Here is a 23943-nt window from a genome sequence, read left to right as displayed (position 1 = left end):
GGAGAAAAGGTGTGTCTGAAAAGCAAAACAAATATTATATATATTTTTTGCTATTGTAGCGGTTATTACGGAGACCGTGGTCATTTGGCTGGCCAATTACCGTCATCCAAATTTCCATGACCGTCACAGCCCCGAGTCCTCCTTGTGAGATGCAGCAGATACTACTGTAGAAACTGGATCTGTACATAATAACACATCGTAAAACTTAAATCTCTACCTCTACTTGTCATAAGAACAGTAACACTGTCTGTTTGTTGAGTGAACAGGGTTAAACAGGGTCTTTGCTGTCGTCGTGGCCCATATGGTCAGGGATTGGGCTGGGTCAGGAGCATGGGTTTAACCTGAGTCTATTACTGGGTTACATGAAGCTGATATGATCAATAACACAGACAGACTGCTGACAGACACAAACACACATCTGTAGTTAGGTAATGTCTGCCAGATATCTCCGTTTCATGTTCCATGAGACTGAGTGAGTGTTCATTTCTCAGTGTACATCGGCAGTCCTGGAGTTCAGTTAACATTTCAGTACAGGAAGAATAATCAGTCTACTGATCTACACACACACATGACGAAGTGTATGATTTATGTAGATGGAGGAATAACAGAGCTGTATTTAAATAGTCTTCATGTGCACTTCTCATCCTGTTTTTATTCAACTAATCATCCATCTACTAGCGAACCACCATAAAGATGAACGCTTCAGCCTCATATAGATATGTTTTTCTATCTAATTGCCATGATGAACTTCAGATTACAGGAAGTGCATTCATTTACTAATGTATCTGATTAGACATACATGTCTCTCTCTGTCTCTGTGTGTTTGTTGACCTGATTGGCTAGCAGTGCAGAAACATTGCTACAAATGAACACTCACTAGCTATACTGCATATTTACATACTCTGGCTAATTGGTTTGATGTAGGGAGACATACACTATATATACAAAAGTATGTGGACAAATTATCCCTTCAAATTAGTGGATTCGGCTATTTCAGCCACACCCATTGCTGACAGGTGTATAAAATTGAGCACACCACCATGCAATCTCCATGGACAAACATTGGCAGTAGAATGGCCTTACTGAAGAGCTCTAGTGCCTTTCAACGTGTCACCGTCATAGGATGCCACCTTTCCAACAAGTCAGTTCATAAAATCTCTGCCCTGCTTTAGCTGCTCTGGTCAACTATAAGAGCTGTTATTGTGAAGTGGAAACGTCTAGGAGCAACAATAGCTCAGCCGCGAAGTGGTAGGCCACACAAGCTCCAGAACGGGAACGCCGGGGGCTGAAGCGCGTAGCAACTGTTCGATGGGAGCTTCATGAAATAGGTTTCCATTGCCAAGCAGCCGCACACAAGCCTAAGATCACTATTTGCAATGCCAAGCATTGGCTGGAGCATTGCTCCTTAGTTCCAGTGAAGGGAAATCTTAACACAACAGAATACAATTACATTCTAGACGATTCTGGGCTTTCACCTTTGTGGCAACAGTTTGGGAAGCCCCTTTGCTGTTTCAGCACGACAATGCCCCTGTGCACAAAGCGAGGTCCGTACGGAAATGGTTTGTCGAGATTGGTGTGGAAGAACTTGACTGGCCTGCACAGAGCCCTGACCTCAAAGCCATCTAACACCTTTGGGATGAATAGGAACGCCGACTGCGAGCCAGGCCTAATCGCTCAACGTCACTGTCCAACCTCACTAATGCTCTTGTGGCTGAATGGAAGCATGTCCCTGTAGCAATGTTCCAACATCTAGTGGAAAGCCTTCCCAGAAGAGTGGAGGCTGTTATAGCAGCAAAGGGAGGACCAATCAATGCCCATGATTTTGGAATGAGATGTTCGACGAGCAGGTGTCCATATACTTTTGGTCATGTAGTGTACTTGTCTTTCTCTGTCTCTGTTTGTTTGTTGACCTGATTGGCGAGCAGTGCAGAAACATTGCTACATGTAGACTAGCTATACTCTACAGTATATTTAGATACCCTAACTGATGTAGGGAGACAAATAAACTTAGGTCTGATTTTGCCAACTCCTTCTTCATTATTATCACTTGGTATATAATCAGGTCACATGCAATGTAACATGTAATTTGAGTATGTGACATAGACATAGAATGAATAGAACAGCTTGAAAGCTCTAACCCTGGATATTTGACTGGTAAACTCTTGGGTACGTACATGCACAATGGCTGCCAGATATTGTGAAGCAATAATCTCCATGGTATTTTTGAATTTGTTATAAACTGATGCTAGATTGCCACGGTAATGTAGAATGTTCATTCAAATGATGCTAACTGCAATGGAATGTCTTTTTTGGAATGTCAGTTGAGTTGACTCAACAAATCACAGATTGAAGGGTATACTTCCTGCTTTTACTTCCTGCCTTTACTTCCTGCCATGGGTACACTCAAAATGTCTGCCAGTCCACCCATTATGCCGTCATTGACTTGAATGAGATGACCTTTCTATTCATTCTATTTCTATGGTATGTGATGTGTGCAAGAATTTTGTTACTGAAATCTAAGATTGCTTATATTGATTACATTCAACTCAATGTTGTTTGAGCATTGAGTGTTGTTGAATTGATACACCTGCTGTTGATACTATACTATATGACTTGATCTATTCTATATGACTTTATATATTCTATATGACTTGATCTATTCTATGTGACTTGATCTATTCTATATGACTTGATCTATTCTATATGACTTGATATATTCTATATGACTTGATCTATTCTATTTGACTTGATCTATTCTATATGACTTTATATATTCTATATGACTTGATCTATTCTATTTGACTTGATCTATTATATATGACTTGGGGGATAAGCTAAAGCCATAACTTACTGTTTTATAAACATATCACTAAACGCTAAATGTGTTCATTCTTGTCCACCCTTTACTTCTCCCTCCTCTCCTGTTATTCAAAATGGCCACCCCTCCCTGTAGGAATCCAATGGCGCTCCCAGGCCAGAGGCTCACCATCATCACCATGCTCCGGTGTTCTCAGCACTCCGCCAGGCACGTGTAGTGTCGTCCACCTCCGAGGAGGAAGAGGCCCTGACAGAGAAGTTCCTCAAAATCAACTGCAAGTACATCACAGACGGCAAGGTATATATCATGTATATTCATATATATTACAGTACTATACAGTATATATAGTATATTCTATATATAAGATATGTACAATATTATAAGGTAAGCGCATGGAGAAGTTTCAGAGGACCATCAGGAATGCTGGCCCTCCACCAGCCAACATCCACCTCTAGCAGCTCAGATCCATGCTATTGAACAACATGAAACCAATGTTGATCCATTCAGTCTAAATCAAAGGTTTGCTGGGACCTTTGCTTCCCCCCCACAGGGAGGTCAGTATTGGAGCTTCCTGTTCATAGTCAATATCCTTCAGTTGCTTTTGGATACCTACAGTACAGTACAACCATTTTGTTTATTTATGCTGGAAGGGTAATATATCTCCTCCACTAAATGGCTGACACATTTCTTTTACTCTAGCTGTAATACTCTGTCTAACCCTCTCTCTCTCCCTCCCTCCCTCTCTCTCTCTCTCTCTCTGTCTCTCTCTCTCTCTCTCTGTCTCTCTCTCTCTCTCTCTCTCTCCATCTGTCTCTCTCTCCCCCCAGGGTGCGGTGAGCGGGGTGTTGCTGGTGACGCCCAACAACATCATGTTTGACCCCCACAGGATGGACCCTCTGGTGCAGGAGCACGGCTGTGAGGAGTACGGCTACATGTGTCCCCTGGAGGAGGTCATGTCGGCAGCCATCTACAAGGAGATTACTGACAGCAAGATCAGAGAGGCCGTGCCCGCGTAAGAGCCCTGTCTGTCTGTTGGTCTGTCACACACAGGGGTCCCGTTCATTAGAGCACACCGTTTTGTGCCTACTGAACCACACTAACAGGGATGTAGTGGAGAGGAGTTGCATTTACGCACCTGTTGCACAAAATTAACATTGTTTGCGTTTACGTTACACATCACTCGTTTACCCACTTCTTTTTCTACCACTCCATCCCTGGTTACACATCACAGACCCTCCGTAATCACTTCATCAGCCCGGCACTGCAGGCGCACACTGATTACATCAGAAACCATCCAACAGATTCATTATATCCCCCATGTCAAAAAGGAAAAGGAAATGACAATTATAGCAAGGTTAATGAACTATGCATTCACCCACCTACGTCTGGATTGCTCACCCATTTGCTTGATGTAATAATATATCCACTTCAGCGCAGCCAGCTTAGTTTATCTCCATGGCATGCCACCCACATACAGATCTCCTACCGTCTCTGTTTTTATTAGCAATTTAACGTGGATTGTTTGCTCATATCAAGATAATTGTGTTATATTAATACTATGATGAAATCTTACCAAAGCATTAGCTATTTGTAGCTGTGTTCCTCTGTGGCGCTAGCGATGCCAAGGTCGTGGGTTCATGTCCCGCTCAGATCACATACACATGCTAATTATGTATGCACTTACGGAACTGTAAGTTGGATGAAAGTGTCTGCTAAGAGACATTTATTATTATTGTAACTATAGAGCTATGCTTAGCCCTTCCACTGTAGTGCCCATCCAGTATGTCTGTGAAAATGTTCAGTGGTGGATTTGGGCTGTGTTAGGTGTTCAGATCTCATGGAGCATCTATTGTGACTTCTAATGGTTATTGGCTGCAGTCCAAACATGTTATTTTTACCCCCTCACCCCTTGCCCAAGCCACTTTCCCTCAGGGGAATCACCGTCGGAAACCGGATGCAGATGATTGCCATCTTAAGTGGAGGTCCAATTCACTAACGTTACCCCCTCTGCCCTCGATTTAGCTCAAGGGAGCGAGTGAACGAACCACTTTGGTCACTTGCGGGGTTGATACGACCCACAATTCAATGCAAACTGTAGTCACATGTCAAACTCTGGTGGCCACGAAGTGTCACATTTTTGGCCTGTCAGAAAAAAGTATGAAGCTAGTTTGCTAGAAAATATATATAGACATTGATTTTAGCGTTGGAAAATTGGCTTAGTCTCATAGTGAGGAGCCTATAAAACATTGCTAGATTCATAAACATATTTTGGGGAATTCTGAAATTCATTGGAATAAATGGCCAAACAATTAAACTAGCTAGCCAGCTATGGGTAACTGTAGCTAGCTACCTGACAGGAGTGCCAGCTAGATACGTTAGTTTACTAGGTGCATTAATAGCTTTAGCTAGCTATGTTAGCTTACTAGGTACATTAATAGCTTTAGTTAGATATGTTAGCTTACTATGTACATTAATAGCTTTCGGTTGGTTGTTTTTAAACTCAACTTCTAGATTTCCACAGAGGACGTTGACTCTGATTATCACTCTCCCTGGCTTGGGCAAGCGACATTCAAGGTACACTCGGATGTGACGATGTAAAACGTCATTCAAGGGCTGAGGATTTAGGGCCGAGGGCTGTCTACTTTGAGTTTGAAACACAGCCATTGTCTCTGTGTGAGGACAGCTGTTTTCTCATGTGATGCAAGCAGACTCTGTCTCAAAGAGCACACAATAACAAAGTCCTGCCTGTGTGCCAACCAGTGTTTTATTATCATACACACAGTAGGATGCAACTATTTTAGTCCCTCAACAGGTCTTTGGAGAACCTGTGGAGTCTAGTGTGCTGTTACAGTATGTAGAGGAATCCTGTTAGTTGGCGTTGGCTGGCTGGCTGGCTGCACAGTGTTTTTGTTCATTTACTGTACAAAACCTATTCAGACAAACATAGATTCATATTAGATCCGTATTGAGAGGATGACTTGTTTCACCTGGTCTCTCCACATTATACTGTAATAAACAAAAAGAACGGTGCCATTCTGCTGCATTCCAAGTCAGACCTCTCTAACTTGTATTTTCGTCTTTACTGTTTTCTTCCCTCTCCAGGCATCTGGAGCCTTTGACGTCAGAGCGCGGGCCCTCCACCTCCTCTCAGCCGGACCCGGAGCAGCATCTGAGAGTCCCAGGCAACGACAGCGGTAGCGCGGCCACCCGCAGTACAGAGGGCTCCTTCTCCGAGGACGTCTTTACAGAGTCAGAGCTGTCCCCCATTCGGGAGGAGGCCACTTCCTCCGAAGACCTCCGGCTGGACAAGTCTTCCTCAGCCACAGCCTCCACAGAGTCCATCCAAACTGTCACCCATGTGGCGGCCTTCACCCCTCCAGGGGAAGCCCCAGGGGCCGCAAGCAGCGCCTGCAAGTCAGTCAGCCAGCCGCCAGGGGAGGGCCAGGAGAAACAACCCACCACAGCAGAGGATAATCAAGACAGCCACACAGCCCAGTGCCAGTCTCCCATGGACTCCAAGCAGCACAGTGTGGATGTGGAGAAGGCAGCACCAAGCACACCCACCACCAGCCAGGGACCATGCCAAGGACCCTCCTCACGCCATGCCTCCCAGAGATCTACCACTGGGCCTGTGGAGCCCTCCGGCCAGGAGGGGGGTTCAGGGGACAGGCCCAAGCTGAGCAGAGAGGGGTCCCAGGACTCTGAGACGGACGTGGAGGAACTGAGGAAGATGTGGAAGAATCACACTATGCAACAAGCCACAGAGCAAATTGAGAATGTAACACAAAAGGAGGAGGGACAGGACTCTGCAGAAGGTAGTGAGATAACGTGTCTCTGTTGTATTATGAAAATATGAAATACATATCCTTACACTATGCACTTACATTGTTTTTCAGTAGGTGCGAAAATATGTTCAGCTTCTATTTCAACCCTACTTGAGTTCTCAACATGAAGGCAAATCTATAGACAGTTATTGCAGATTATTGCACATCCTCACTGCCAGGTATGATGCTGCCATTTGCCATCTCTGCAATTATCATCATCATGTTTATTCTAATGAAGCTCCCAGTGCTATCACAGGAAGGTTGGCTCCGACTGCTTCCGTACACCTCGGCTGCAGGGTGCTCCTGATAACCTCCTGTCACAGCTTTGTGCCTCCCCAGTTGTAATTGGACTAAAAAAGAGAAAAAGAACTGTGGAAATGTGTGGTGTGCTGTTATCAGCTACAGGAATGAGCAGGAGGCATTATACTCCGCTTTGATCTAGCTCTGCTGTTAGCCGGTCTGCTCCACGTGCACTCAACTCCAAGATAGGCTAAAACCTCAAAATCAAACACAGAGAGACAACACAAACACCCACACCTAACATCTGAGGGGAAACACAAATAGCGTTTAGACGGCCTGCATTAATAACCCTCAGAGACACGAGCAGCATTTAAAGTGACTTAACTATTTACATTTTATAGCTGCCTTCTTCTGTTTTTGGTTTGATGTCTTTTTCAGTAAACATTGAATATTTCTTACCCTAGAACACAGACTACCACAGTAGTGTGCAGGCTCAAACTACTACTGTGTTCTGTATCATGCCTGCTATAGGTGCTATGTATGTTATTCTTCCACTGTTCTACAGTTCTATGTGAGCTCTAGTGCCTCACTTAGTTGTGTTCAGACCTGGGCTCTAATAGTATTTGTCTTCTTTCAAACACTTTTGCTGCACCTCATTGAGTTTGCCTGGTGCATTGGAACCAAAGGAATAGTCCCAAAGGTGCAAACCCCACCCATCTGGCACTCTAGTCAGGCTCAATCAAACTCTCAAAGTATTTTGGAAAGAAAACGAACACTGGTTGAACCAAGGTCTGGTTGTGTTCCCATAATTTATATCACCATAATTCTCACCCCACAGAGAGTTCCTAGAATGTTTGCTCTTATTGGCTGGGATCACAGCAGGGTTCTGCTTTACTCCACACCACATTACCATGGCAGACGTGAGCCAAGGCCCCACTTCAAAACAAGCCCAATTACTGCATTTTCAAATATCATTTTTTCCACTGAGCTGTGTTTTCTAAGTACTGTAGATGAACCATTTCTCTGGCTCTGTTTGTGACTATGGGTCCCAGTCTGTGTTATGTCACAAAGTGTCTCTTTTCTTTGTAGAACTCCCACTAATTTGACCTTCTAATGGGTCGTTAATAAAAGCAGGGGTATGTTTTGGTGTCACGATCTGTTATGAGTTCTGTTTATTTGGGTCATCTTCCTATTATTCTGGCACAAAATTACTGTCTGTTGAGACCTGGTAAACAGAGGAGATCTAGGTCATATAAAGACCCTGTTATCAAATAGATCTGAAATGTTTTCTTATTTACAGATGGTGGTGTGGTGGTGTGGTGAGGGACTATTAGATAATAAGAGGATATGTTTTAAACCAGGAGTAGGCCTACATTTGGTCTGTCACTAAATTGAAACAAATTCTGAAAGATTTAAATCAGATTGGTATCTGCTTTGGCCCTGTAACTGTTAAGATGGATAAGATAACAATTCATTATCATGTGATCATTTCCTGTTTGTCATGTGGCTCTACAGTGCCCATGGAGCGGCGGAGGCACCGGTCCCACAAGTTCCTGTGTCTGCGGGTGGGCCAGCCCATGAAGAAGACATTTGTGTCCAACGCCAGCGCCTCCATGCAGCAGTATGCCCAGAGGGACAGGAAACACGAGTACTGGTTCGCTGTGCCGCAGGAGTGTGTGTGTGTGTGTGTGTGTGTGTGTGTGTGTGTGTGTGTGTGTGTGTGTGTGTGTGTGTGTGTGTGTGTGTGTGTGTGTGTGTGTGTGTGTGTGTGTGTGTGTGTGTGTGTGTGTGTGTGTGTGTGTACCACACTGTAGCACCAAGGTTTGCAGAGTCACTGTAGTGCAGCCCCAATGTCTGCCCAGCGCCAAGCCCATCTCACTATGCTGCCACCAGACCAGACAGCTAGATTATTTATTTATTCACCCACTCTGCAGACACACACTCACACGTACATACACAAATACTGTATCTATAGAATAGAATACATTTATTTTTTCCCTCACTGCGGGAACTGGACCAGGCTGTGAAAAGCAGGCCAGTTACAGTGGCTTGCGAAAGTATTGACCTCCCTTGGCATTTTTCCTATTTTGTTGCCTTACAACCTGGAATTTAAAAAATATAAAAAAATTAAGCTGAAAACTTGAGCGTGCATAACTATCCACCCCCCCAAAGTCAATACTTTGTAGAGCCACCTTTTGCAGCGATTTCAGCCGCAAGTCTCTTGGGATATGTCTCTATAAGCTTGGTACATCTAGCCACTGGGATTTTTGCCCATTCTTCAAGGCAAAATTGCTCCAGCTCCTTCAAGTTGGATGGGTTCTGCTGGTGACCAGCAATCTTTAAATCATACCACAGATTCTCAATTGGATTGAGGTCTGTGCTTTGAGTAGGCCATTCCAAGACATTTAAATGTTTCCTCTTAAACCACTCGAGGGTTGCTTTAGCACTATGCTTAGGGTCATTGTCCTGCTGGAAGGTGAACCTCCGTCCCAGTCTCAAATCTCTGAAAGACTGAGAGAGAGGTGTTGGGTTTATTCTAGACATAGCGTTTTCCTTGATGGCCAAAAAGCTCAATTTTAGTCTCATCTGACCAGAGTAGCATCTTCCATATGTTTGGGGAGTCTCCCACATGCCTTTTGGCGAACACCAAACGTGTTCGCTTATTTTGTTCTTAAAGCAATGGCTTTTTTCTGGCCACTCTATCGTAAACCCCAGCTCTGTGGAGTGTATGGCTTAAAATGGTCCTATGGACAGATAATCCGATCTCCGCTGTGGAGCTTTGCAGCTCTTTCACGGTTATCTTTGGTCTCTTTTTTATTTGTTCTCTGTTGCCTCTCTGATTAATGACCTCCTTGCCTGGTCTGTGTGTTTTGGTGGGCGGCCCTCTTATGGCAGGTTTGTTGTGGTGCCATATTCTTTCATTTTTTTTGTAATGGATTTAATGGTGCTCCGTGGGTTGTTCAAAGTTTCAGATATTTTTTTATAACCCAATTCTGATCTGTACTTCTCCACAACATTGTCCCTGACCTGTTTGGAGCTCCTTGGTCTTCATGGTGCAGCTTGATTGGTGGTGCCCCTTTCTTAGTGGTGTTGCAGACTCTGGGGCCTTTCAGAGCAGGTGTATATATACTGAGATCGTGTGACCAATCATGTGACACTTAGATTGCCCACAGTTTATTTAACTGATTATGTGACTTATGAAGGTAATTTGTTGCACCAGATCTTATTTAGGGGCTTAATAGCAAAGGGGGTGAATAGATATGTACGCAACACTTTTCAGTTTTTTAATTTTTTAGACACTTTTGAAACAAGTAATTTTTTTCACTTCACTTCACCAATTTGGACTATTTTGTGTATGTCCATTATATAAAATTAAAATAAATGTAAATTATAGGTTGTAGTGCAACAAAATAGGAAAAACGCCAAGGGGGATGAGTACTTTTGCAAGGCAATGTATATAAACTACCGTTCAAAAGTTTGGGGTCAATTAGAAATTGCCTTGTTTTTGAAAGAAAAGCTATTTTTTGATCCATTAAAAAAACTCTCAACGTCAACAGTGAAGATGCGGCTCCGGGATGCTGGCCTTCTAGGCAGAGTTCCTCTGTCCAGTGTCTGTGTTCTTTTGCCCATCTTAATCATTTATTTTTATTGGCCAGTCTGAGATATGGATTTTTCTTTGCAACTCTGCCTATAAGGCCAGCATTCCAGAGTCGCCTCTTCACTGTTGACGTTGAGACTGGTATTTTGCGGGTACCATTTAATGAAGCTGCCAGTTGAAGACTTGTGAGGCGTCTGTTTCTCAAACTAGACATTCTAATGTACTTGTCCTCTTGCTCAGTTGTGCACCGGGGCCTCCCACTCCTCTTTCTATTCTGGTTAGTGCCAGTTTGCGCTGTTCTGTGAAGGGGGTAGTACACATCGTTGTACGAGATCTTCAGTTTCTTGCCAATTTCTCGCATGGAATAGCCTTTATTTCCCAGAATAAGAATAGACTGACGAGTTTCAGAAGAAAGCTCTTTGTTTTGAGCCTCTAATGGAACGCACAAATGCTGATACTCCAGATACTCAACTAGTCTAAAGAAGGCCAGTTTTATTGCTTCTTTAATCAACACAACAGTTTTTAGCTGTGCTAACACAATTGCAAAAGGGTTTTCTAATGATCAATTAGCCTTTATAATGATAAACTTGGATTAGCTAACACAACGTGCCATTGGAACGCAGGAGTGATGGTTGCTGATAATGGGCCTCTGTACGCCTATGTAGATATTCCATAAAAAATCAGACGTTTCCAGCTACAAAAGTCATTTACAACATTAACAATGTCTACACTGTATTTCTGATCAATTTGATGTTATTTTAATGGACCAAAAAAAAAGCTTTTCTTTCAAAAACAAGGACATTTCTAAGTAAACCCAAACTTTTGAACGGTAGTGTACATTTTGTGCAGTATTTTAGTGTGCTTTGGATTACATTTCTGTCGACAATAGCACAAATAAACTGTTTTTGCCCTTTTATGTAAATAGGTATTAATCGTAATGAGATCTGTCAATTTCAACTCCACTGGGATGTTGCACTGCAATGTCAGCAGTATTCATAATGAATGTATCGTTTAGGCCTTTCAAAGAACACCCAGTACAAGGAAATATGTATCTTCATCAAAAGCTGTAAAGTATGTTTTTCTAGTGAATTATTCCAAATAGCTTCAACAGCTTAATTCAATTAGTTAATGCTGAAAAGTCATTTTGTTGCAGTGTTGGGTCCAAGCACAGTGCTGCCTTTGTCTCCAGTCCTGGAGAGAGAGAGGACAGACAGTTATGAATCTGATCAGATGTTTGACTAGCCATTCTTTGACTTTGGAAATTCTACCCTTCAGCTGTTTTCATTCCCAGTAGCCAGTAGGCTTGTGTTGACCAGCACAGCACACTCCTCTCAGTCTCACATGTTAATCTCATTTGAAACAGGCAGACAGGCCACCAGTCTTGTCTCTGGTCACAGACACAGTCACACCACCATCACCATGGCCATGTGCCATTGTAGGGTGGTTGGAATGTGTTTATCTCAGAAAGGCTCCTGTAATGCTGCCCTGTTACACTGCTGGCTCTGTTCCCATGGGTAGCACAGTGCCTTTATACACACACACACCCATGCACAGACGTGCACACTTACACATACTCACGTACACGCACACACTTTCGTACAGACAAACACACGTGCACACACACATACTGGCAGACTGACTATGTCTGCTGGATGACCTAATTGAGTGGCGACCCAGAAGATGTGTGTAAAGTATCCTGACAATGGTGGAAGAGTTCCAGGCAGTGGGGAAAAAGACCATATACAGCCTGATACATAGAGACACAAGACAGCAGAGTGGCATAACAGCCTCATGCCATTTAGAGACGGCCATTTTGAGACTAAAGCATTCACTTTACATGTGAAATTAAGGCATTGTGAGGGTTAGGATGTCGGTAGGCTATCAGAATATGGCAAAAAAATTGGAAGAATATATTCATAACACTATTCAGAACCAATAACCGTTAACATAAATTGACATTCATGGAATGTTTATGTACTGATTATGAATACGGTATGTATTGTTATGAATGTGTTAGGAAGGCCTTACGTAGGTACTGTTCTCTTCAAGTGTTACCATCATTTCTGTAATTATGTGTGTGACTGTTTGTGTTTCTACCTCTCTCCCCTCCCCAGGTCCGAGCACCTGTATGTGTTCTTCATCCAGTGGACCCCAGACATGTATGGGGAGGGGGTGAAGGGCATCGGCCACGAGCCAGGGTTCATGGTGGTCAAGAAGCCTTCGGGGTCCGAGACAGGAGAAGACGAACCCCTCACGGATATAAACAACAAAGAGTGGGAGGTAAGGACTAGAGAACTGAGGTGTTCCACACTACATTCTACAGTCTGTGTTGTTTCTTACATGGCTGGATGTTGCTGTACAGTAGTATGTGTAGTAGTTACAATACAATGAGTGTACAAAACATTAGGAACTCCTTCCTAATATTGAGTTGCAACCTCTTTTGCCCTCAGAACAGCTACAATTCGTTGGGGGTAATGACTTTACAAGGTGTTTAAAGCATTGCACAGGGATGCTGGCCCATGTTGACTTCATTGCTTCCCACAGTTGTGTCATGTTGGCTAGATGTCATTTGGGTGGTGGACAATTGATACACACGGGAAACTGTTGAGCGTGAAAAACCCAGCAGCGTTGCAGTTCTTGACACACTCGAACCGGTGCGCCTGACACCTACTACCATACCCTGTTCAAATGCGCTTAAAACCTTTGTCTTTCCAATTCACCCTCTGAATGACACACATATACCATCCATGACTCAATTGTCTCAAGGCTTAAAAGTCTTTAACCTAAAAAAGTCTTAAAAGTCTTCTTTAACTTGTCTCCTCCCCTTCATCTACACTGATTGAAGTGACATCAATAAGGGATCATATCTTTCACCTGGATTCACCTGGTCAGTCTAGGTCATGGAAAGACCAGGTGTTCCTAATGTTTGGTACACTCTGTGTATTTACCTTCTCGTTCAGCCTGTGTTGTAGTCCATATATGTCCTATTTGTTATATGCTTTCATTCAGTCAAGTGATTTATTTTGTAGTGATATGACTGTGTGTAGTGTTAAATTGAATTTATTTACATTGTTATTCTGCATCATCATTATCTATGCTCCTTAAGGTTATTTGTGTGTTCAAATTATTGCACTGTCATTGATGATTACATTGTTTTGATCAATCTGTCCAAGTGTTTGCTTGATGTGTTATAGCTATGTTTATTGTGTAATTTGTGTGAATACTATTTCCTTTGGTCGGAAATGTGCAATTTTCACTCAGATTACAGCAACCACAATGTTTTGCATGATTGTGAAATCATTTTGTTCCAAGTCAGTTGTCCACGTTATCAATGCAGTGTATATGGCATGCATTAATATCTCTGTTGTCGTCAGTCATCCCAAACTATAGTTGTGCTGGATGACCTGACTGACTGTGGTGTTCCACAGTTGTAGACAGATGGATGGAATGGTTCCCGCTGTAAAAAAGCTGATTGTTTCAAGGCCGGGAAGGCACATAGGGAATTCTTTAAAACGTGTGGGCATTCTTGTGAATGTAATATACATAGTTGTGTTCAGTTCTCTCATTCTCTGCCCTATCCTTAATAGTGGCGTTGTGAGATTTTAATTGCCCCTCAAATGTGGAAGTAGGGTTTTAGGATTTAAAAACGTCCAGTGGGTGGACATGGCTGCTCAAAGTCTGTCCAATAGGTCGGCTGGCTGCACGTGCTTGAGGTATAATGGAGAGAGGATACATTCTTTGCATACAGAAATTGATACGCAAGCTGTGGCTGGGATTGACATTTTAATGTAAAGGAATGATGTAGGAAACAAACATTTGTTTGGGCCTGGTCCTGAAGAGGCCAGTGATTTGAATAAGTAAATAGTTTCCTCTTTTACGTTGACCCTTTAAGGTAAACATTGATTTTAAACAACACTTAGATTATTAGTCTGTAATAACTGTAATGCTCTTAGCCTTTTATTATACTTTATTTGGCCATTGAGCATTAGGTCTACTGTGCTTTATGTGTATTGTATGTCATGCAATATGGCAAGTATGACAATTCAAGCCACTTCGACGATTAACGTTTGATGTGTGCCCAAACTACCCAAAGGGGATCCACCAAGCGTTTTATTGTTACAGTGACGTTACACGAGAAGTGCATTTGATCTCCCTACAGTACCTCATGATTTTTTTTTTTAAATGTACTGGTATTGTATCTTTAAATTGCTCTAGTGAAGTATGCAAATAGGAAGTGCCCTCTGCCTTTGAGCAAATAAGGAGCTGGCTTTGCTCCTGTCCTGCATTGCCATTGGCTCTTGCGGGTGTCAAATAAACACCCGAGACCCTTCTAAAATGTTTCTATTTTAGTTAGCTAGTAGAGTCCCCGCCCGTCCGGTGTCAGGTTCAACATCGATTTGTGGAGATTGGAATTACTTCAAGAATCTGGAATGTGACTCTCGAGCTCAACCTCGCCCCGAAAGAAAGACATGTTCTCTAGAAGGGTGAAGGAAGAAACGCCGCTGACCCCTAAGTACACTTATGTATGTATCTGTAACAGTCCGTGTTTTAGCTGCGCGTGTTTTGTTGTTGTTAGCCTGCTAGCTACATTACTGGATGGCTAGCTTGCTAAAAAAAATGCAAACGGCTTGCCCAGTGACTGACTGAAATCAAAATAGTCACTGACATATCTGATGAGTCTAAAAAAACAGCACTTGATGTTTTCGCTTTGTATCACTCCTTTTCTTTGGTTCTCGTTTTGGAAAGTTTTGAGGTTGTTCACTGAAAAAACTGTCTGTGAACATCGTGCTACGTTGTATCTAAGGTTAATAACTAACTTGCGACATTGTATCAATACACTGTGTATAGCTTACAGTTAGTTAGTTCTACAAGTTGCATTGACAGTGATCGGCTTCTCTGTAATGGTGAGATATTATATCTATAACGTTAGTTGGATGGGCTGATGCAATATGTCTGTTTTGGAAAGAATGACCTTCATGTAAGTTGTTATTTGGGAGGAAGGGAAGCAGAGAATAACATTTTTATTGTAGCCTGGTCTCAGATCTTTGTGCTCTTGCAAACTCCATTTCTCATTGTCAAGCACAAACAGACGGGCACTCGGGCTATGTTCGTTGGCCAGCATGAGACCTTCCTCCCAAACACAGAAGATGGGGACTGCAGCAAATTGGCCTGACTTTGCGTTTCTCAATAGACTGCACTTTAGTGTCAGCTAAAGTTAGGCTCCAAATAAATATTTAATGAAGACTGTAGTTTACCCTTTTCTTTTTTTTTTATTGAGAACTGTAATGTGGGAGCTTGTTTGAGAACGTTATTTACACAATGATTAAGGTGACTAAAGAGGTGTTTCAAGTAACTTATTTCTGCTTGACCCAAGTTTGCCCAATCCAACCAGACTAAAATAACTCTTAACTAGTTTATGGCAGCAATTAATGTATAGCCTAATTCTATAGTAGATTCAGACAATTTCATAATTGTTCTAGTTTTTGACATGCAGTATCATAACATATGTATGGATAGGCTTCATTTGCAGGTGTACACTGCTCCAGTCCCTGAGGGCCACCCACCCACAGCACTGCTCATGTCCGTAGAAACCTATTAAGTAGGCCTACTGTACTGTATCTGGAGTTGTGCACCCCTTGAATGGCTTTGTTATGCTATTTCATATGACCCCATGATTGCACTGTGTGCTGATTCATGGGCACATCCCCTTGAAGAGCTGGACCTCAAGGGGCTTAGCTACCTTCTGAAGTAGAAGCTGGGCTTTAAGATGTTATTGTGGAGGTAGAACTTGTAGCTATTGTTAGACTCAGCCAGAACTGCTGATAGGCTATTTTGAAGGGGGATTCCCGTGTGTGCTAGCTTCCATGAACTCTGTCTGGCAGAGATGTTTGCTTCAGCGCATTATTATTAATGATGATCGTTAATGATGATGAAAAGCAGCACTACCGCTGGGAATTGCCCTGGACCTCAAGATATGATATTATCACCATACTTAGGTGCCGATAGGCTATGTATTGCAATTCTCATAATTCTGCTTATTGCTCACTATGTCAGCTGTAGAGAGACGAAGCTTGTTCTCCATGGGTTAATACACATACTGACAGGCTGTGTTTTGATATGCTTTCTGGACTTTTTAAATCGTTACATCAGAATACTTGGAGTTTGTCTGTGCTCTTGTCCTGCTACACCAAAAGGGTGATTCGATTTGACTTGCACGGTGTTGTGCAACAGATTCAACATGTCTGTACACTAACAGGCTGGCAAGTGCTTTACAGTGCACTGGTGTCGTATCACCTACAGTCCAACGGATCCTCTCAATTGAATAAGATTTTCAGAAGAATGTCCTTGTGCGGCTTCTCTGGTTTAAGTTGTTTTTGTTCTGGCTGTGTCAGAATGGCTTGTCTGCCTCTCGTCCCTCTGGCTGGTCCTAACATCCACTAGTGGTGTTGATTTAGATTACACAACCATGCAAAACACTATTCTATTGGTTCATATCAACCACCTCTAGTTCAAATATTACACTTTAAACCAAGCCTATTTAATGGAGACCTGAATATCACATACTGGTAGAAATATAGACAGTGATGTCAGTTCTCTCCACCTTCAAATGTACTGTCTCTCCTCCCTCTGCTGTGCTCATCCTTTTTCCTCCATCGCCAGCAGCTGAGTTACACTTCCTGTTCCTGTCTCCGCCCCCCAGGTAGTGTCACTGACTGAGTACCACCGCCGGATCGATGCGCTAAACAGTGAAGATCTGAAATCTCTCTGCAAGCGGCTTCAGGTGCCCCACTCAGCAAAGCTCCAGCTCTCCATTCCCCTTTTCTAGGCTATGTCCCAAATGGCACCCTATTCCTTATGTAGTGCACTAAGTTTGGCCACTATTATGTAGGGAATAAGGTGCCATTTTAGATTTGCCCCTGCCAGGCTCTGTTAGAGCTCCTCGGTGTGTTTCTGACCTCTTGCCTCTCACCCAGTTGTCCTACCTGAGCTAACCTTGACCTGGGCTAACCTTGACCTGGGCTAACTTTGACCTGGGCCCTGGGATGGGGCAGCACTATGATGCTGCACACCCATGTAGCAACTATCCAAAGAATCCCTATGAGAATAATTTGAAGAGTTTTGTGCAACCAGCAACTAATTCCTGGTAGAGAAAGGGAGGAGGGTAATTGATGTCTTCATGAAGTTCCCATAATGCCTTGCATATCCACTTCTCACAGCTCTTCACTGACCACTGCTGTGGCTAGTTTTCAGAAGGCCTCATTAATGTTTATTATTAGCCATAGCTAATTAGATAGCCTAGACCCAAGGCTGTCATAGAGACAAAGAATGTGAATCATAATACAATATGTTGTAGCCCATCTCTGTTGAGGGGAATTTTCCTGAGGTTTCTCGACTTAATCACATGTGGAATTTGTGTTCCTCCACTTCTGAATGACTACTCACAAACTGTGTTTATCCATCCACATCTGGGTAGTGAGGAACTGCTGCTTCCCCATCCGCCTCTGCTTTCTATTGAAGGGAGAGAGGTAGAGGGTGGGTGGGTGGAAGTGGGATTCGATTCAATCCATTAAGTGGGTGCAGGATTGTTTGTGCAGGACAATCCAGGTAATTCAACAGGACTGTAATGTGATCACGGTCAGGCCACCAGTAGCTAGGCTGTCTACAACAGGCCTGTTATGGAGGAAGATAAACAACCCCTGCTGGAACTCAAACAGTCCAACACTGTGTGTCCAGCTCAATCACAAATAGGCCTTCTGGACCACTCATTATTTACTGTGTTTTGCATTTTCTCCAGCCAACATTCCTATTGTGCTAAGTATAGACATATCCAGACTCATACATTGTACAATTTAGCCTTCTGATTTGCCCTCTGTATATGGATATAATGCACATTTCCAAGTGTTATTACAATTCTGGAGAAGCCCACATGTTTTTATGAGCCATTAAGGCTCTCATAAGCCAAGGCTGGCTCCTTACCTTTACTATGTGTTACTGACATAAAGGAGTCTGGTCTATGGTCTCCCTAAACCCATTGCTCCCAAATGGATGCTTTTCACAGCTGAGTTAATTTGTTATATTAAGTAAGCCTATCTTGTATATTTGTTTTTTGGGGCTCATATTAGCCTGTAAATAATCCTGCATCTGCTGATATGAGACTTTATTCATATCTTTAAAACCACCTGCTTAGAAATCATATGACACACCCCCACTCCTAGTAAGTTACGTGGTATTGGTTTAATTGGCCTATAGGAAACATCTAACACCGTGTTCATCCCAGTCTGTGTCCCAAATGGCACCCTATTCACTATAAAGGGCACCACTTTTCACCAGGGCCAAGTAGTGCACTATAGGGGATAGGATGCCATTTGGGACATAGCTTAAAGCGATAGACACCCCATTGCCCTTACTAGTTAAGCCCACCCCTCCTGACTGTTGTCTGTGTTTTCAGATCACCACCAAGGAGGAGGTCAACTCTAAGCATGCCACCTCTATCAAGACAGAGCTGGAGCCTGAGACCTTCAGACCCAACCTCAGTGAGCCTAGCGAGCTGCTGGAGGCACAGCAGATAGAGAAGGTAATAACGCACAATGGCAAGATCCATACCTGTTGGCATATTGATGCACTGACACTGATTGTCAATAGGCTGCTTCCTAAAGAATCGTCATGCTTGACCTTCAGCCACAGGAGTGCTGGCCCTCCTTGGGGAGCTATCTGTTTAGTGACAGCAGGTTCTTTAGCCTCATCAGAGAATCTCTATGAATTACAATACTGGGATGGTTGGGGTTTTCAGATCAGGTCTGTTAGGGTTTTAACATGGATGAGGTGGGGTTAGTCTTCAGAAAAAAGGCATATTTGCATGTAGACCTATAGCTGTTGGTGGAATTCTTGTTAAGACATGCAATGAAGGAAGGAGCCATAGAATGTGTGTGACTAGCCTGCTGCGCTCTTATTGTAGGTCTCTCTGTGGTCGACTCTTAAAGCCTGTTCTCCTGAGACTGTTGTGTTCTGGGTGTGTGGAGCTCAGTTACTCTCTAACAACCAGCTGTGGGAAAAGGTCACTGCAGCTGTAATGGACCATTGATGTCTGTGGCCTTTTCTCTCTTTCACTGTTTATCCCCCCCCTGCCTCTTTTCTCCAGCTGGCCAAGAACCTCCCTCCCCGTACCATTGGGTACCCCTGGACCTTGGCCTATGGCACCACCAAGCATGGCATGAGCATCAAGAGCCTGTACCGGGCCATGCAGGGGCAGGACACCCCTGTGCTGTTGGTCATCAGGGACAGTGATGGTGGGGTGAGTGGGACAACAACACTTCTCTATTAGGCCTGAGTCCAGACCTGTGCATGTAACTCAAATTTGTGTGAAAGTCCTCCATTAACTTTAATGTGTAGTTTATGTGAAAGTGTGAGACAAGCACGCTCATCTGAAGTTAGGATTGGGCCTTTGAGCTGTAATACATTACCATGGTTCCGTACTGTCTGTTTCCTGACCTGGTGTGTTCTGGTTGGTTGTGTTGCTGCAGGTGTTTGGTGCGTTGGCGTCCGAACCCTTCAAAATCAGCGAGGGATTCTATGGCACGGGAGAGACCTTCCTCTTCACCTTCTGTCCAGAGTTTGAGGTAGGTTGACCTCTGACCTCTGATTGGTGATTCTCTTGACAATGAGAAGCTTATGTAAGATGGGATGAGGGTTTCTAATGATATATCTACACAGATGGTGGCATGCTCTGTTCTGTGTTGACAGGTGTACAAATGGACAGGTGACAATATGTTCTTTATGAAAGGAGATATGGACTCCTTAGCTTTTGGTGGTGGAAGGTACGTACCTGCTATTCTTTTTTTAAACTTCTTTTTTTTTTATGTAAAAGTTTTATTTGGCATTAAACTTTGAAACTGGGTTGTCAGTTAAGATGTTGTGGTTAGTCAACATTGCACAGTCACTGCTCAGTGTGTTCAGAAGAGTAAAATTGCACCCATAGTCTTAAGTTTCAGACCAACGCTGGAATGTCAGAACACTCACAGCATGCATGTGATGTCCTTGCTGTCTGGATTGAGTCTCTGAAGATGCTGTGATGTGTTTGTCTTGATGTGTTTCAGTGGTGAGTTTGGCCTGTGGTTGGATGGAGACCTGTACCACGGCAGGAGTCACTCCTGTAAAACCTTTGGCAACCCCATGCTCTCCAAGAAGGAGGATTTCTATATACAGGACATTGAGATCTGGGCTTTTGAATAACAAAACCCACCACGGGAAAAAAGAGAAGGACTAAACATCCCTACAATGGCATTGTTGTCTCAAACCTAACTGCACATCACCACCCTGCTCCAACCCACTGTCTGGGGCTCCCAGGACGGAGCCGGCTGAAGGATGCGTGTTGTGCGTTCATACGTTACTACTGCAGTTATAACAGAGCTTTTCTTTGTGAATGACCTTGTGTGTATCTTGTTACAGCTGTGTGCAGCGTCTTTGAGGAGGTGTACTGTCCTGTACTATACTGTGAGGCATCAGGGGATGTGTGGGTTTGTTAGAGACCGTAGAGACGCCTTGTTGCAGAACCAAGGAGGAGCAATCAGATCGCTCTCTCTGACCTCAGCAGGAGATGATGTCGGCTCAGGTTTGGGATTGAGAGAGAAACTGCCGTAGTCCAGATTATCTGAAATTGAGACACTCAAGGAACCCCGCCCCTCAGAACTTGGTTGACGTCAGTCAGTAGGATGTTACTATATGTGGTGTTACAGGCCTTTAGTGGAGAGATCGAGTAATAAAATAAACAACATGCTTCCATTGTTCTCAGAGGAGACGGTTGAACCTAACAGTTCAGGTTGGTGTTCAAAAACTGAAGGAAGAATCTCAGCAGAATGTGAGGATAATGAGGACACTATATTATGAGGGGAGGAAAGTATTTTGCATTGGTTTACTTCTGAGGCAAGAACTACGTATAGAGTGTTGTGTATTATAGTCCTATTGTTCACCATCACAGCACATAGCTAGAATCAGAATATTACCCATCGTCGTACTAATAATGTTCTGTTCAGTGGGTGTACTACGTGTGAGTTCAGCTACCACCGGCGCCCCTCAGGAGTCGTGTGTACTGTTCGTAGACAGTAATGTGTTGCAATAGATTTGTGGAATATGCAAATTACTGTCATGTGACCTCAAATAATCCAGGTTGATGGCGCTTTTCCTCGCCTGTCCGTGGCTCTTTATCAGAGAGGACTTGTAAAAGCTTTCATGTCTTGATCCACAATTGCTTATCTGGGTATAATTTGAAAAGCCTGAGACGTGGTTAACTGTTTTACATGCATATGACAATTGTATATTATTTATATATAATTAATTATATATATATAATTCATTATATATGTTGCTGTTGTGTGACAGTGATCTTTTTGTGCTGAAATTTCAGCTGTTACAAATATATTGTATATTACCCTGTAAATTCATGTTAAAATAGATTTGTTCCTAAATAGAAACACATATATGATTGGTGGGTTGCTTCTAGCACTTGAATCTGGTCTAAAAGCGTTATAAACCAGGTTCTTAGACTTCTAGTAGCAGTAGCTGTACAGTAATTTTTGTTTAGAATCTAAAAACATGTTAACTGTTAGTAGAAAGCTTGCTGCTATAATATTAAGGGTAAAGCTAAACTAATGCTCTGTGTAACTAAAGGAGAGTGTTGTTGTCCAGGAGTGAGGAGGCTGAATGTCGAAGAAGAATTTAACTTTCATCACAAGTTCTGTTGAGTGGTGAGTCTTCATTAGTTGGTAGACTGACTGTTAAGACTGTGAACTAAGAGAAAATATGTACATTTAAACTTCACAGCAGCTTTCCTTCCCCTTTCTGGTCTTCCACACCAGTATTTGTATCTATGGAGTCACAAAGAATAACATGGATAAGTCCTAATTATTTTACAGGGATACAATGTATTATTGATGTATAAATAACAATAAAATTGTTGTAACCTGGGACATGTCGGTGTTTGTATTGCTTTCAATCCCCTCCTTCCAGCATTTGCGCTAACTTTTTGATTGTTTATTGAGCGCCACCTAGTGGACATATGTATTAGTGCTTTTCGGGACTATCGGTCATCACCTCTAACATTAATCTAGTTTTATTGAATAAAAAAAGTGGGTCGATTGTAAAGATAAAACATCAGTTTCCAAAGGAAGAAATTTAACTGCATAATGGCTCATTTATTAAACAAAATACAATTACAAGTAAATATTCTCACCAACACAGTGTGAAATTCTGTCATGAATTCCTTCCTAAATGCTGAAGCGATGGATGGTGCAGTGGACCATTGGTCAGGAATTTGTTTTGTGGCTGAGCTACATTCAACTATCTCAGGTCCTGAATCAGCTCCCATCTCATTGTGCTCTTTGTTTGTGTTGCAACCCTCCCCTCCTCCAGGCACACAGGAGGGTGAATGTGTGTCACTTGTGGTTTCTAGACAGGCATTAAGTCACGCTTTTATTCCAGCAGGTGTTCACAACTGAATAATTACTTTTTAAACAAGTACTAGAGATGTGGGGGGAAATCCCTTGTCACAATGTGTAAAAATCCTTTGAGGCAGTAAATCTATAACTTGGCAAAAGTTAAGGACAGGCGATCTTACTTGAACCAATCAAACAGTTTAATACATTATCATTTGATTGTAAATGTACAAGGATACATACTTTTTCAGAACAAAATAAGGACACCGTTTGGAATAAGGGTAGACAAACATCCAACTGTGTTTGAGCCGTCATTCACACTCCGCTTCGTGTCGGGGAACCAACTGTGTTTGAGCCGTCATTCACACTCCGCTTCGTGTCGGGGAACCAACTGTGTTTGAGTCGTCATTCACACTCCGCTTCGTGTCGGGGAACCAACTGTGTTTGAGCCGTCATTCACACTCCGCTTCGTGTCGGGGAACCAACTGTGTTTGAGTCGTCATTCACACTCCGCTTCGTGTGGGGGAACCAACTGTGTTTGAGCCGTCATTCACACTCAGCTTCGTGTGGGGGTACCAACTGTGTTTGAGCCGTCATTCACACTCAGCTTCGTGTGGGGGAACCAACTGTGTTTGAGCCGTCATTCACACTCAGCTTCGTGTGGGGGTACCAACTGTGTTTGAGTCGTCATTCACACTCCGCTTCGTGTGGGGGTACCAACTGTGTTTGAGTCGTCATTCACACTCAGCTTCGTGTGGGGGTACCAACTGTGTTTGAGCCGTCATTCACACTCCGCTTCGTGTGGGGGTACCAACTGTGTTTGAGTCGTCATTCACACTCCGCTTCGTGTGGGGGTACCAACTGTGTTTGAGTCGTCATTCATTCACTCCGCTTCGTGTGGGGGTACCAACTGTGTTTGAGCCGTCATTCACACTCCGCTTCGTGTGGGGGTACCAACTGTGTTTGAGCCGTCATTCACACTCAGCTTCGTGTGGGGGTACCAACTGTGTTTGAGCCGTCATTCACACTCAGCTT

General features: G+C 43.1%; 1 protein-coding gene across 5 annotated transcripts in view; it reads left to right on the top strand.

The window, feature by feature from the left end:
• The window catches only part of LOC112227569 (oxidation resistance protein 1), a 194618-nt gene extending 172175 nt beyond the window's left edge, over positions 1–22443 (top strand). For 3 of the 5 annotated variants that reach the window (XM_042310229.1, XM_042310234.1, XM_042310238.1), the window contains 11 exons: positions 2954–3115; positions 3646–3830; positions 5921–6633; positions 8398–8555; positions 12593–12760; positions 17181–17261; positions 18930–19055; positions 19620–19772; positions 20002–20097; positions 20222–20295; positions 20575–22443. In XM_042310229.1, the coding sequence (XP_042166163.1) occupies positions 2954–3115; positions 3646–3830; positions 5921–6633; positions 8398–8555; positions 12593–12760; positions 17181–17261; positions 18930–19055; positions 19620–19772; positions 20002–20097; positions 20222–20295; positions 20575–20710 (2052 nt within the window). In that variant the 3' untranslated portion in view covers positions 20711–22443. Of the gene's footprint in view, positions 1–2953; positions 3116–3645; positions 3831–5920; positions 6634–8397; positions 8556–12592; positions 12761–14817; positions 15004–17180; positions 17262–18929; positions 19056–19619; positions 19773–20001; positions 20098–20221; positions 20296–20574 lie in introns of those variants that run through there. The other 2 variants (XM_042310236.1, XM_042310242.1) reach the window with 2 other exon arrangements.
• The last annotated feature ends 1500 nt before the right edge of the window (positions 22444–23943 follow it).

This window comes from Oncorhynchus tshawytscha, linkage group LG03 (assembly GCF_018296145.1).
Source record: "Oncorhynchus tshawytscha isolate Ot180627B linkage group LG03, Otsh_v2.0, whole genome shotgun sequence".
NCBI lineage: Eukaryota > Metazoa > Chordata > Actinopteri > Salmoniformes > Salmonidae > Oncorhynchus > Oncorhynchus tshawytscha.
This window is presented reverse-complemented; position numbering and strand designations above follow the sequence as displayed.